This window comes from Streptopelia decaocto, assembly GCF_964273445.1.
Source record: "Streptopelia decaocto genome assembly, chromosome: 2".
NCBI lineage: Eukaryota > Metazoa > Chordata > Aves > Columbiformes > Columbidae > Streptopelia > Streptopelia decaocto.
The window spans coordinates 25,383,656-25,398,537 of NC_138655.1; the positions used below are offsets into that span (position 1 = coordinate 25,383,656).

At 40.1% G+C, this 14,882-nt stretch overlaps 1 protein-coding gene across 4 annotated transcripts in view; it reads left to right on the forward strand.

Annotated features, from left to right (window-relative positions):
* RAD54B (RAD54 homolog B) overlaps window positions 1-14,882 on the forward strand; it is a 63,955-nt gene that overhangs the window by 28,538 nt on the left and 20,535 nt on the right. For all 4 annotated transcript variants that reach the window (XM_082044101.1, XM_082044103.1, XM_082044102.1 and 1 more), the window contains one exon: window positions 11,930-12,130. In XM_082044101.1, coding sequence (XP_081900227.1) covers window positions 11,930-12,130 — 201 coding nt within the window. The remainder of the gene's footprint in view (window positions 1-11,929; window positions 12,131-14,882) is intronic.

A 14,882-nucleotide genomic window follows, 5' to 3' on the forward strand; every position in this document is an offset into this window, starting at 1 on the left:
CCCCTTATACAATGAAAATGCACTGACTGGAGCTTGCATACTATCTTCTTTGGGCAGACTTTGTGTCCACTGGATTTCCAATAGGCAAAACCATTAAGTTGCTAATAATTAAAAGTGAGTTGTTTCTCCATGGGAAGAGCAAATAGAGAATTCTGGTACTCAGGCTGGCTGGCTGGCTAAGCTGTCTTTTAAAATTACTTGTATCATATTTTTGAGTGCTTTAGGATGGTTCCATATGAATTTTAACTTTGGTAAAATCATAAAAAGGTTACTCCTGAAGATGATAAAGTGCTGTTTTCCTAGGATGTTGATTACTTTTCTGTTTTGCTCGTGAAAATAAAGAGAAGCCTTTGAAAAGAATGCCTTTTAGTATTTTTCAAGGTTTTAAAATACATGAAACATAGCTTCTCAGTGTGTATTCCTAGTAAGTCATGCTTTTATTCTGGGTTCAAATATCCAGGTCTTAAATCATGTGAGAAATCTCATTATCTAAGTCTTAGATTAAAAAAATAAGTGTGATGTTTGCAGTAGTAGCTAGGTGTCTAACACATGACTAAATTTCAGTAATTCTGTGACCTATGTTTCTGTGTTTAATCTCTGCTAAAAATGAAAGCATTCGCCTTGGTGTCAGCCAAGTTGCCTCTGTGGTGATGGTTGCTCTTAAATGGCATCCAGTTAGTCTGGGCAAAGTTTCCTCCATAATAAAGATATAATTTCCCGAAGTTTTATTGAAGACTAACCAACAAAACTGGTCTCTGTGGATCCTTTCCTGTAAAACCTACAGTTGTTCAGTGCAAGTAGTTGAAACCTCATTTGTGCTTCATGTGTAAGGGGGGGTGGATGAGGGTCAGAGCACCCAAGGAGAGCTCGGCGCTCCCGCCACCCTGCCTTTCTTCTGTGCCGTGGGACTGCACACTGTTTCATCCTGGTGATCACACAGAACGATTTGTTGATGTACCCAGACATGTCTGAGTGAACACAACGCCTTTTTGACTCTGTATTATTCACACAAGAAGAATATAATACGATTTTCATTAAATACTTGATCAGTTACTCCACATGATTTATAATTTCTATTTGCTGTTTAGCAAACTGAAGACTTGAAAAATCCTACTTATTTTTTTGTATTTTATGTATGCAAGTATAATTTTTAAAAAAAGAAGTCATTGTTTCCTGGCCATTTCCTGTTGGCTCTCGATTTTTATCTATAGTTAGCATAATCACAATAATTAGTATAATTTAACATGTCAGCTAAAAAATAATTCCTCTGGATTATGGTGCCCCCTCCATACTTAGTTGATGTCAGGACCCAGTTTGGTTAAGGCTCAGTCATTTTGTTTACAGTATTCTGTGTGTTGTCATTTGCTTACTTTGTATGATCCTTTTTGGTATTGCTAATGCTTTCTCAAAAATGTCTGTTTTTAAAGCTCAGAATTTTCTGCATCCTTGAAATAAGTAAATCAATTTATAAATTACATATTTTTTTTTTTCTTGAACAGTGAAACAATAGGAAAAATGTTTATCTAGTTTAAGGATAGGGAGGAGGGATTTTGGGCTGCCTGTGGTTAGTTACTGCATTTACTTCCTCTATTGTATCAGATAAAATCTGTTGCAGTAGTCTCACATCGTATCTATTATTCATCACTGAAAATGTCATGTGAAAGTAATTTTTCATAACTCAGCAGCACTTTGGAGGTAAATTTTACTTAGCCCGCTTATCGATACTGTTAAGAATACCATTCTGTGGAGTCATGTACTAAAAATACAGAAGTAAAATTTGGTATGTATAACATTACTATTTCTGTTGATACATTCACTGTCATGACATTCACTTAGGGGTGCACATATAAGCCAAACCCCATTATTTTTGACTTGTAAACTCTGCATGTTTCACTGAGGTGATGTTTTTGTTGTTTTGCATTGTAAGGAAGCTTTGCCAGTAGGTTGAACATCATAATGGATTTCCAGGTGCCATTGGTAGCTTCAATTACCAGTTTGGCCAAACCACTTTATGCTGGGTTACTTCCTCTCAGGCTATAATGTGTGTGTTCTATATATACATTTGTGTTTGTTTATGTCTTTTTGAAGTAGCTCAGCTTTTTTTCTCTGAACCAGGTTGAGGGGAGAATACACTCATTTGGATGCATTGAATTTTTATGATCTTTCGTTTGTAGTGTTCTAGTTTCGCTGTGCTTTTGAAAAAGTACTTGAAATTTGGCACCATTGGTTTTTGGCCATTCCTCTAAAACCTCACTCAGGTTTGTCTAATTCGTAAGTCATTGGCAAACACAGAATTTGGTCATTTTTTTTGTACAGGTTTGTTATACTTCAGATTTAGTCCCTAAGTGAACTCATAGAAGAGCCTGTCCAGCCTGGGCACGTTGCAGTCCTGAGAGGAGAGCAGTGATTTCTCAGCTGTGAGCAACCCCTTGAATGAAAGCAAGGAAACGTGTCCCTACTTTTGGCACTAGCAGGCCAGGCCGCCTCAGTGAGGAAGCCACGTTGTTTAGATCCAGAGAGGGTGGCAGATGACAACAGGGACCTCGAGCAGTTCTGCTCTTCATTCGTGGTGGTAAGGATTTCAGAGCTCTTGGGCTATACAGCTGGATAGGTAATGTCCAACTCTTCTGCGAAAATACCAGAAATAGCCTTGAAAATACAGTTTGTAGCTCTGTGATTCAGGGTGCTGCGTAGTGGGTGTGCAGAAGAGAACTGCACTGAGCTTGCTTAGGGAATTTAGCCCTTGCTGGTTGTTACAATTATTTCTGCTCGATAAAATCTGTTCCTTTCAGAAAGGTTTTGTTATATAACTGTATCTGCTAATTTTCTGTAGTTGAGATTTGAAAAGACGTGATTCCTAAGTGAACTTCAAAGATGGTACTAAAGATGTTTTTCATCGGTCCAGAAGTTAAATATATTTTGAGAGTTTCAGCTACTTTAGCTCTGACGATATAGTGGCCATCTGTAAAGATTGTTTTCAGATTAAATATGGTAGAGATAAATTTGATTTTTTTTTTTTTTTTAAATCTCATCTTTCTCTGATGAGTATGTACATGTATAGCAAGATGGGCCACCAAGATGATCAGTGGGCTGGAACAGCTCTCCTATGAGGACAGCCTGAGAGAGTTGGGGTTGTTCAGCCTGGAGAAGAGAAGGCTCCAGGGAGACCTTATTGTGGCCCTTAGTACTTCAAAAGGGCCTATAAGAAAGATGGGGACAGACTTTTTAGAAGGTGTGTTATGACAGGACAAGGGGTGATGGTTTTAAACTGAAGGAGGGAAGATTCAGGTTAGATGTGAGGAAGAAATTTTTTACAATGAGGATGGTGAAACACTGGCTCAGGTTGTCCAGAGAGGTGGTAGATGCCCCATCCTTGGAAACATTCAAGGCCAGGCTGGACGGGGCTCTGAGCAACATGATCTGGTTGAAGATGTCCCTGCTTGTTGCAGGGGGTTGGACTAGGTGGCCTTTGAAGGTCCCTTCCAACCCAAACCATTTTGTGATTCTGTGTACATATGTAGGTATGCACACATAACCAGTGAGATACACATGTGGTAGGTTGACCAGAAGAGCCTTGTGTGCTGTGTGGGCTTTCAGGCGCTATGAAGGGTTAAAGCAGCCCCTTGGGAACAGCAAGTGGACCCAGGCTGCTGGTGGAAAACTGTCACATCTCCATGTCTTTTGGCGTTTCCTTACGTAAGTGGTCAACTCACGACCAAAAATAGGCAGGCCTGTCACAAAGTAGGCTCTGTTAAAGGCATCCTGAATTTACAGCTCCCTGCATGGAAGCATCTTATTAATTTGCAATGGAATTTCTATGAAATTTAAACTGTATTCAATTTTCTTACATCCAGAACGAGCAAAGGCAGCATAGTAAGCACCGCGTACCTCTACAAGAATGACTTTCTCCTCTTCCCTCTTCTTCCCTGTTCCAGTTTTGCTTTACTAGTAGGAACTACAACTAGAAGTCTAGATTTTTGTGCTTGAGCCATATATATTAGTTTTCTGCTTGGACTACTGAATGGATTGCATTTATGTGCATCAAAGTTATGTAACTTGATTTGGAAAGATTACTCTTTCCCTTTCCAAATATTCCATCAGCCACTCTGCAAGTAATCATTGCTGCATAACACAAAAAAATTCTCAAAAAATGACTCATCCTTGGTGTGCTTCTTTCTGGGGTAATGTCATAAATTTTAAACAGTCCTGTTTTAATAATTTAGGATAGGAATATATTGTGTTTCATGCTTATGACAGTGGGCATGAGTTTTATTGATTATTTTTATTTTAATGACTCTTTATTATAATCCAGGGAAGTCAAACATGGTCATTAACAAACACAAACAGTACACTAAAAATGTTTTTCCTTCCAATATGTGCTAAAACAGATGTTAATGTGAAGGATATGTAATCTTAATAAATCCCTTCCTGCTTGCTTGCTGTTTGTTACAGATCTAAAAGCATTTGCATTTTAGGAACAGAGATGTTGTACATCACAGAAATATAGTTTTATTTTTAATAAAAAACAGTAGAGGTAATAGCAAATGCTTAGAGAATGCCAGGCTATGTATTTTCAAAATACCGCATGTGGATTTAGCTGTGTACCTTCCATTAACATTTAAACACTAAAGGATGCATACTTACTTCTGTGCAAACTGCTTGAAAAACGGACTGCTTTTTCAGATGGCTACAATTAGCCTGTGATTGTTTAATGGTCTAAAAACAATTTTTCAGTAATTTGGATTTTTTTGGTAATTGAAATATTTGGAATTTTCCCACTTGTATCCCTTTTAGACTATCATTTCTTGCAATAACATTCAACATTTACAGAACCCAAGTATAAGTGTCGCTTTCTGACATAATTTTTGCATTTACATTTTGGAGTAAAAGAGCCTTTACTTGACAAACTAATCAAAACAACTTTCCGTGTGGAAGGCAGTATTAAGAACTGTAGTAAACAATCAGTTTGGATGGCATTTGATGGGCTCCAACGTTTAACTGAGCTGATCTGGCTCAGTGCACTGAATGATGCCTGCAGCCTTTCAGAATTCTCAATGATGCTGCTTTTTCCTTTGGTAATAGGAATTGCACATCTATTTCTGTGGACTTGACAGAAGCTTTCAGCTTAGTTCATTAAATTTTTACAGTAGAAGCTGGAGTCAGTTGGATTTTTAGGCAGTCGAGAGGTTTAGGAAGAACAGTTTCCTGACACGGAGCTATAATTTTGGAAGTGTGTGCTCTCCATCCTCCCTTCTCTGGAGCTGATAACCTTAGGAGGTAAATGTTTCATTAAATGGTGATGAGAGGATTGCTCCTACTTGTTCAAATTAAGTACATCTACCATCTCTATTATTGTATATAGAAGGCTCCTGTTTGAAAATAAAATTAACGTTACAAACTCAAGTACCCCAAAACTTGCAAATACTAGCAACCTGAATCCACCCTTCTCATGCTGTTGGCTATAGTAATTCATTACATGATTATGGATTGTATTTCTGTAGGCTTCCTTGCCCGTTCCAGTTCACAGAATGGACTGTGTGTCTCCACTTAGCCACTATTGAGTATTTTTTTTCCACCTCTTTGTTCAGTTACAGATTTATGCTTTGTTTTCAGCACACTATTCAGACTACATTGAATTAATTAACTAATGTGCTTTTTTTTCTCTGGTGCCCATCATGATGGCATCTGAATGCTTCACAGATGTAATGATGTTTCCCAACATCCTTGTGAGATATTGAGGTTGGTATAATCTGCACTTTCTAGGAGATAATGCAGGAGCTGAGGGACAGAGAGAATAAAACCAAAAAGGCCCGTTATTTCTGAAGGTGCAGCCTGAATCAGCTAGGATTACATTATCTCAGTGCTTCAGTACACCATACGGTTAATCTTTCCAAACCACAACTTCCATTTGCACACGTGAGTGTTCACTGTTACTACAAATGAGACTGAATTGCCAAGCAGGTGCTCAGACAAATGTTTATTGCTGATAATTTGGGGTTAAATTACTTTCCTTACATCACAGAGTGGCTCTAGAAGACATGCAAGTGAAATCCAGTTCTCTAAGGGACTGTTGAGCTTATCTAACCATAAGGGTAGACTTTCTGTCCTTGCAGTCTCGGCCTCCTTCCTCACACACCTTTAGCAGCTGAGGGGTCGTGGAGGCAGCAGCCGCCCCTTTGCTCCTGCCGCTGCCCAGCAGCTCAGTTCTCTGCCCCGACTGAGAAGGAGGTGCTGCCGCGATGTAGTGCAGCATGTTTTCTGTGAAGAGTTTATCACTAATGCATATGCACAATGGAGCCGACCAGGTCACTGGAACAGTCTTATTTTTGACATCTCCAAACTTTGGTCAACTTCACAACCTTAAAACCATTCACTTAATGGAAGCTGGGGTTTGGGGGATGGGGTGGGGGTATAACATAGTTTTGTACCACAGGGCTGTAGATGTTAATCTTTCGGCTTTTAGAGCAAATTAAAATTTCTAAACAGATTATTCCATATAATTTGATGTTTTCATCTATGTAAGGCAGGTTGTAGCTCTTATCTTTACCCTTTGGGGTAATAAAGTGAATGACTGCTCTAAGAGGTCACTGAACTCATTGTAGACCATTAATATAGTGGCATTCAGTGTTTTGCCCAGTGAGCTTTGCATGTGTTTGCTGACAGCAAGGAAACTGAAAGACTGAAAATTTTTCAGGCTGAAGGGCAGAAAGTGCCAAAGAGACTTCAGGGAAAATGGTACGATGATCCAAGACTTAGTTCCTGCTTTGTCTTTGCTGACTTGTCCACTAAAAATTATTATTTGCCTGATATTGTGTCCTCCACTAGTCCTAAACTCAGAATTGATTTGTGTTTGTCTTGCAGGGTGTGATCAAACAGATCCAGTTCAAAAGCTTAATTGCCTCCATGTCTTTTGTTCCTCCTAAATCTCTCCTTGCCCCAGTACTACCCACATGGAGAACAGTTCCTGAATCCCATTCTGTAAAATTCTATGGAACAGCATAACAATTATAGTAGTTTTATGTTTACTATCTTTAAGACTACCTCAGAAGTCTTAAAATTGGAATTAGGGAAAAAGTTCAACTAGAAAGATGTGGGAAAAGGAGTGAGCTCTGTTTTCCAGGAGGTTGGGTTGCTCTGAGTGCTCTTACGGGCTCACCTGCTTGGCATCTTTAATGTTGCAATGCCTTGTTGTCGTTAGCTGGTTTCTTCCACCGTGACTTTTCACTTAATTTGATTAAGGAACTTTTTGGTTGCTTCCTGTGCTCAGAAGGTGGAGATGAGGCTGGCTTTGTGGAGCGGATGGACGCAGGCGTGGGGGGTGGCTGCAGCAGAGCGCTGCCACCGAGCTTCGGCTGTGACTCATTCAGAGCCCAACTCTCCTTCTACCTCAGACCCAATTTTTGGCTCTGCCTACTTCTCTTTTTAATTCTTTAACACCATAAAGCACAACTTGGATCAAAGTTGTCTTCTCTAAATTACAATGTTTGCATTTCAACAGTGCTTTTTATTCAGCAGATTCAGAGCAGTTGAAGGAAATGTGTCGTTCATTCCATACTCACAATGTGGAAGTTGAGCTATGGAGGTGTGGAGTAGCTTGACAGGTCCCGTGGTTTTAAAATCACCCCAACCTAACAGGAGCTGCCACAAAAAAACAGGGCAGCCTCCCCGTCTCCTTGTTCCAAGCTCCACCTATCCCTTGCCTGCACTGACTCTAGTTTCAGATGGAATTCACTGAACTGGCTTGTCTGCAGCTGGCAGATGAGAAGCAGAGGGGGAGAGGGAAGGAAAGCGAGCTCAGGGGGAAGGAAAGGTGAGCCCGTGGGCTTTGGCAGCAACCTGCAGCTGGATGGGGTCAGCCCACCCATGAACTGCACCTCAGGCCAGGGTCACTGGTGTCCTGCTCACCACAGCATAGAGTCATACAGTCATTTCAGTTGGAAGACACCCTCGGGATCATCAAGTCCAACCATAACCTAGCTCTAGCACTAAACCATGTCCCTAAGATCCTCATCTAAACACCTTTTAAACACCTCCAGGGATGGTGAGTCCACCACCTCCCTGGGCAGCCTATTCCTGACAGCCCTTTCCATGAAGAATTTTTTCCTAATATCCCATCTGAACCTCCCCTGGTGCAACTTGAGGCCATTTCCTCTTGTCCTGTCACTTGCTACTTGGGAGACCAACACCCTCCATGCTACAACCTCCTTTCAGGTAGTTGTAGGCAGTGGTAAGGTCTCAGCCTTCTTTTCTCCAGGCTGAACAGCCCCAGTTCCCTCAGCTGCTCCTCGTCAGACTTGTGCCCCAGACCCTTCAACAGCTTCATTGCCCTTCTCTGAACTCTCTCCAGCATCTGAATGTCCTTCTGATGATGAGGGGCCCAAAACTGAACACAGTATTCGAGGTGGGGCCTCACCAGTGCTGAGTACAGTGGCACAGTCACTTCCCTAGTCCTGCTGGCCACACTATTCCTCATACAAGCCAGGATACTGTTGGCCTTTTTGGCACACTGCTGGCTCGTACCTATACATACCGTGCTGCAAGCTACAGGGCTCAGTCTACTCAAAATGCACATCTGAGTTACTTTTGTAATCTTTCATAACACAGCTGCTTTCCTGGTGCACTGGCAGTAACCTAATGCACTTAATGACTAAATGATGCATTTTCTCTAAATCCTGCCCATCAGAAACTGGTTAAACTAGTTTGCCATTGGATCACTCCACCGTCCCCTCTCTTGGATCTTGTTCCACTTTCTGTAAATCATCACCTTCCTGAGGCTGCTGAAACTTCTCATCTCAACTAGGTTATGCTTTATATCTTGAAACTTAAGCCCTTGCTTTCTCAACCAGCAAGAGAAAGCGTTTTTATTTGTGGAAACTTTTCAAAGCCTTATTAGCCACGTCTTTGAAGTCCCCAAGCCCTTCATTCTGGGAGGAAACACATGCTGCTTGCTGGAGTTTCTTCATGGTTAAGAAAACCGCACTCCGGGGCTGGGTGGTTTACTGTTCGGGGGAGAAATGAGTGGGCATGCTTTCCTGATCTTTCTCATACTGTGGTGTACACATAGTTCCTGTTACTTATTATTGTCAGTCCCAACTGATTAACTGCAGAGCTCAGAATTTACAGTTGCACTTTATCTTCCAGGGTCTCAGCAAACCCAGCTCTATTTAAGACACTGTCTACAGTCAGTGAGCAGCAAGGGCTTTACTGTTGACACCGTTGCTCTCTGTACCCTTGTATCAAGTACTGAACTTAATCCCCATGCGTAACATACCTGCCTCATTTCAATTCTGAAAGTTCCTGATACTGAATTTATCAAATTTGGATATTCTGCTATTGCACTGGAGTAAATCTTTAAAGTTAAATAGGTGTGATGCTGAATTTAAAAAAATATATATATAAGATAAAAAGAAGAATGAATGCAAGTACCTAATCAGCATTGGTGGCGAACAGGTTTAGGTTTTCTATTCAAGGCAATTCTATGGAAGATAATTTTGAGAGGATGTAATTATTTTTACATAAAAATGTTTAATTTTTTAAAAAAGGAAAGTACCTTAACACTTTTATCTGAGATTATTCTGTAGTTACAGGCTAAAATAAATACTTTATGTGGCATACAAACAAATTGGATATTTTTATAAACAAATTATAATAATTCAGAAGACAAAGTGAGAGAAGAAATGTGAGTATCGCAGAGGCTGTTGTTTTTCTTTTTCCCTATAGGAACATGGTAGTATTGTATGGAAAGTTGGTGCCCAGCTTGCTTCTTACTGGGTGCAGGTTGCCTTGGAAATCCTTTTCGGCAAAAGTCACTATTGCAAAATGCTAGCAGTTTCCAGATCTGCTTCTGAGCTATTGGTTTTCTTATTATTTTAAATGACGTAGGGATAATAAAAGTTTGAAGGGTTGTTATTGACCTGAAAGTTAACCTACTGGTGCTTCAGACACCACCACGCTGGACTGCCTGAGTAAAAGAGCAATGACCATAAAACAGATCTCAGGGGTCACTAAACCCATGTGGGAGGTCAGTGGAGGAGATGAGGAGGTGGTTGTTTGTTCATGGAGGGCTGTCCTTCAGGAGAGAAGAAGGAAGTTCTGAAATGAGGTCTCCAGTTCTTGCAGTAACAGTTGCTTAAAATCTTAGTACGAGCAAAGAAATTGCTGATTAAGAGAATCAGTTTGAAAAGCAAACAGAAAAGAATCTTGTATTTATTTTGTTAAATCAGTTTACAATTAGAAACTCAATGTAAAATCAAATTAGTCTATTGTATTTTTAGCAGTGTACAAGTTTTCTTTCTTTCCCAGCCCCCCTTCACTCCTCTTAATCTTATTGCTTGTGGTTACTGAAGATCCACTAGAGCCCTTGTACCTTTTTGCAAAACTGCAAGGATTTATTCTCGCTTTCTGGCTGGTTTCCCAGGTTTCATCTACAAAGCATCCCCTACATTTCAGAAAGAGCTGCTCTGTTCCGTTTTCTCATCCCTCTGGGCTGCACCAGTTTTCAGGAGCTGCCCTGTTACCCCTTAGAGAAGGGGCATCTGTCACATGAAACACTACAGATGTTGCAGGCTGATGCCCTGAGGAAACATCCACCTATGGAAAATCCCATCTACGTTAGGCACTGTGTTAGCACAGAGTTCTATACACATAATAAGTCTTTTAGAGAGCTTTGGCAAGAAAATTCTATTCAATAAATAAAGCCTTTTTCGCTTAAATAGTACCTTTTTAGTAAATGCTAGTCTGAAAAATTGTGCTTATTTTAGGCATGTAACTTATGAGTCTGCCTTAAACCTTGACAGAGTGTTTCACTGTATTAATAATGTGTAGACTTGATGTATAAGTGATAAAGTTGCCTCTTTATTGGACCATTATTGTGAGCAAAAACTTAGTCTTGCTGCTTGTCCTTTAAGTACCAGCACACTTGCAAGTTTTGGAAAGGTTAGTCTGTGGCATAAGCACTTTTTTGTAACAGATTTGTATAGTGTTGAATCCCAGATGGAATCTAAGGAGCAAACCGATTTAAGCCTTTAACCAGCATGCAAGGGTATTTTAATGAAAATTAGTCTGATTCTCCCTTTGAAGCTGTGCATGTGCGGAAAAGGAATGCTACAGATATTCCTTTAGGTAATGCTGGGGACTTATCTACCATTACTTATGTCAGATGGCTAACTCTTGAAAGCATGTGTTTATTCTTAATCAATAGTATAGTCAACTGCTGTCTGTTCTATTCTGATTTCTTAACCTTATGAACCTAAGTATTTCCTATTACTATTTACATCTGTGATACTTATGATTAGGTAACCGCTGACAAAGCTAAATCCATCTAAGCCTAGTAACAGCATTGCTGCAAACTCAAGAGATGGTTTGTTTCAAGATTTGCACAATTACTTATTTTTAAAGGGCATAAGGAAAGGAGTTGAAATAATCTTTTGCATTATTACAATTATGGTTATTCTGCAACTTAGTGCTAATGATTTCAGTCTCAGATCTGGTTCCTGGCCTCCTTCGCCCCCTTTCCCGAGCTCTGTATTCCTGTCCTTGCTTCCAGAACATTGCCCAGAGCCATCTCACCAGGACCCTGTTTTCAGTTTCTCCTGTGGTCTTTTTTTCCTCAGCCTTTCCTTGTATTCTTTCTCCACACTCATCCCCTTGTATGTCAAATCAGGAGCTCACTCATGTAGCAAGCAATGCGCTTTTCCTGGAAGTGCATACTTTCCAAAAACAATTTCATGGTTCCTATTTCAGGACGAGTCCTTATGTGCTGTTCTGTCTCAGTTCGAACTTATCAGCAGCAGCCCAGGACAGGAAAGACACCGCTTTGTTTATATAAGATGAAATGCATAGGTTGTCCTTGATTTGTTTGAAATGCGAATGACTGTATAGTTTGCCAAGAGAACCTGAGATGTTCTTTGTTATTTTCTTTCCCTTTTAGATGCATTGTATTTGCCAGCATCAGGGACAGCAAAGGAAGCAGCAGCTCAGGAAGAGCCTGAGTGCCTCGTGAAATATTTCAGTGTTGTGTGGTGTAAGGCATCAAAGAAAAAGCACAAGAAGTGGGAAGGCGATGCTGTTCTTATTACAAAAGGAAAGTCAGTAATATTGAAAGATATGGAAGGCAAAGACATTGGAAGAGGTATTGTAGATTTGCATACTTGTGTAAGTGAACAATGGGCTTAAAATTACTGTGCTTTGAATAACAGAGACACAGCTCTTTAGATAATTTAGAGTTATCCATACCAATGTCAACCACAGAATGAGCAAAAGGTTGTTTTTTCAGAGGGGACTATAGGGAGACCACAAGAAAGCTTTATCTTTCTTACATGTAAGGCAGATGCATGGGGGAGGCTGGAGCAGGCTGAATAACATTATTCACAGAAACACCAAGTACTAATCCACGGAGATATCTGGAAATGAATGGCTGTACTAACTCAGCAGAGGTGCCAAATGAGGGATGAGTAGTTGCTTTTGGTTGCTCACACAGTGCATTGGAGCAGGTGTTAAAATTATGGGAAAATATGCAGGTAAGTTCCTTGTAGATATTCCAGTCAGTAGTATGGCAGCCAGGAACGTCAGAACTTGGGTCTTTACATTTCAGCCAGTCAAACAGCTAAAAATATTATCTTTGTTGGAAAGACAAGCAAGTAGCAACATTTTCCAGCCAAGCCAAAGTCAACTGTGTAGCAATTTTTAGTCTTGTAGTTTTAGCAGCAGCTGCTGCTGTAAGACTCAGTTTGGGTTGCTATCAGAGTTAAAAATAAGACTTGCAAACTATAGGCTGCAGTCAGCTTGAAGCAGTCATTTTTTACTGAAAGCAAAGCAAGAATTAGCTTTGCAAACTGAGCCAAAGGTGTTTTGTAAGTGAGCAGGATTGGACAATGTTGCTACAAAAATATAATTTGATTGATTTTAGGGCTAGGATGGCTTCTCTGCTCTGTTGTTACAATTGTGGCATTGTGAGCTTGTTAGGACCAGGCAGTTTTGATTTGCAAATCAGTCTATGACTTAGAAGTTAATTTGAATTTATTTATAGCAAAGCAATATATGTACAGGCTTGCTTGTTTTTGAAAAAGGCAGAGAGAAAGAGAGTAATGCCTGGAATGCATCTGCCACTACCCTGTTCTTGTGTCTTTTTCTAGTCCTGTCTTCCTGAATTAGCAGAAAGCACAGTAGAGAAATGGCTGTTCTGATTTTCGCTGATAAATGTATTATATATATTTGTATATATTTGCTGTGTTTGGTGGTGTCAGGGAGCACAATGATGCCAGTGTCATTGGTGCTAACTTGCCCATTCAGAGTTGCTTTCAATGCATGTTAGTTCTAAGAAAATCATAAATTGATCCACTTAAGCACTGTAAGTTTTAAATTTCTGCAATTATTCTGTAAGCCCATTGAGTGAGAAGGGAAGGTCTGGTAGTGGTGCTTACCTCCAGAATTGCATTTAATACTAGGAAGTTTACAGTGAATGTGAATGAGCATGAAGGATTATTATTTTTAAATGGGAAAAAAAGGCAAAGATAGATATATATATATATTATTTTTTTTTTCCTTAGATCTAGGGCTGGATCCGAGAAGGGGCATGGGAACCTAAAACCACCATAGGCTGTAGCTTGTTTTCAAGGCAGCAGAACATCTTGCCTTTTTCCCCTGCAAATGTCCTAATTCCTTAATAATACATTACAGAGAATTTAGGAAGCACTCTCTTGTTCCTTAGTTTATGTTATAAACCAGTTATTTCTGACAGTTGCTTAAACATTTGAGCTTTGAAGGTTTGCCTTTTGCCTTTCCTAAGTTCCCATCTACCCCTAAAGCCCATCCTATCTTGGAATTAGAGTCTTCAGAGTGGAATTTGAAAGATCCTGTACGGGGATGCACCTGTATTCAGTATGCTCAGAATGAAGCTATGCAGGGGCAGTAACAGAAAACAAAAATGCAGAGCAAAGAAGAGGTCATAAATGCCCTTTCCAGGCACCTGATTTAGGAAGACGTGCACTTTCTTGTGTTCTGGCATCTTTAGCCTTTTCCTGAAAGCAAGTGTTCTTCTGTCAAAATAAGGATCACAGTGTGCTTTTTCATGCATTTAGGGGAAGGGAAGAAAAATATCCCCCTTTCCCCTTTGGCCAGGCGATTTTTCAGCACTTGCTTGGACCATGAAACACCTCAGTAGATTTATTCTCTTAGAGGAATTCAAATCCAGATCTCCACACTCCAACTCCTTGCAAAAGGCACATCCCTAGAAATGGGAGACCTGAGCTTTGCAAACAGCTCCCAGCAGTATTTATGTGTAGTGTTTGTTGGATAAAATATGTGTAAAACCTTGGAGAGTTTTGCCTCTTTCACAGGTGCTTTAGCTGCTGGTCTACACAGTCACGCTTTTTGTGTTTTGGCCCAACTAAGGATCCAATCCTGTTTATTCAAAGTGGCACAAGTTCAACAACTGGGGTAAAGAGCATTCCTGCTTCTAATTTTGATGTAGAAATGTGGCTTTGACCTCCCAGAGTTAAGAAAAGATGTCTTCCATTTCTTATATGAGAGCTTCACCCACTAGAATGCGATTTAAAACAAGGAACCACCATTCTTTCCTACATCTTTATCTTAAGAGAAAGTTGCAGCTGCAGCTCTGTTTCGTAGTGAGACCAATAGTACGTGGTAGCTGCTCTGAGAATGCCCACCTGATGGAGTCCCTAAGGGGAACTATTGAGCTGATAGATAAATCCTGGCAAAAATCAGGCATATATGTTTCAGAGCATATGTAGAAGTAAAGATTTCAGATACATATGAGTCCTTAATTGCAAAAAGCTAGTTTAGAATTATTTAAAAAATATAATATTCTGTCTAGATCAGCAGCCAAAGAGGCTAGTGTTGTTCGTGTCAGGCCAAGAAAGGAA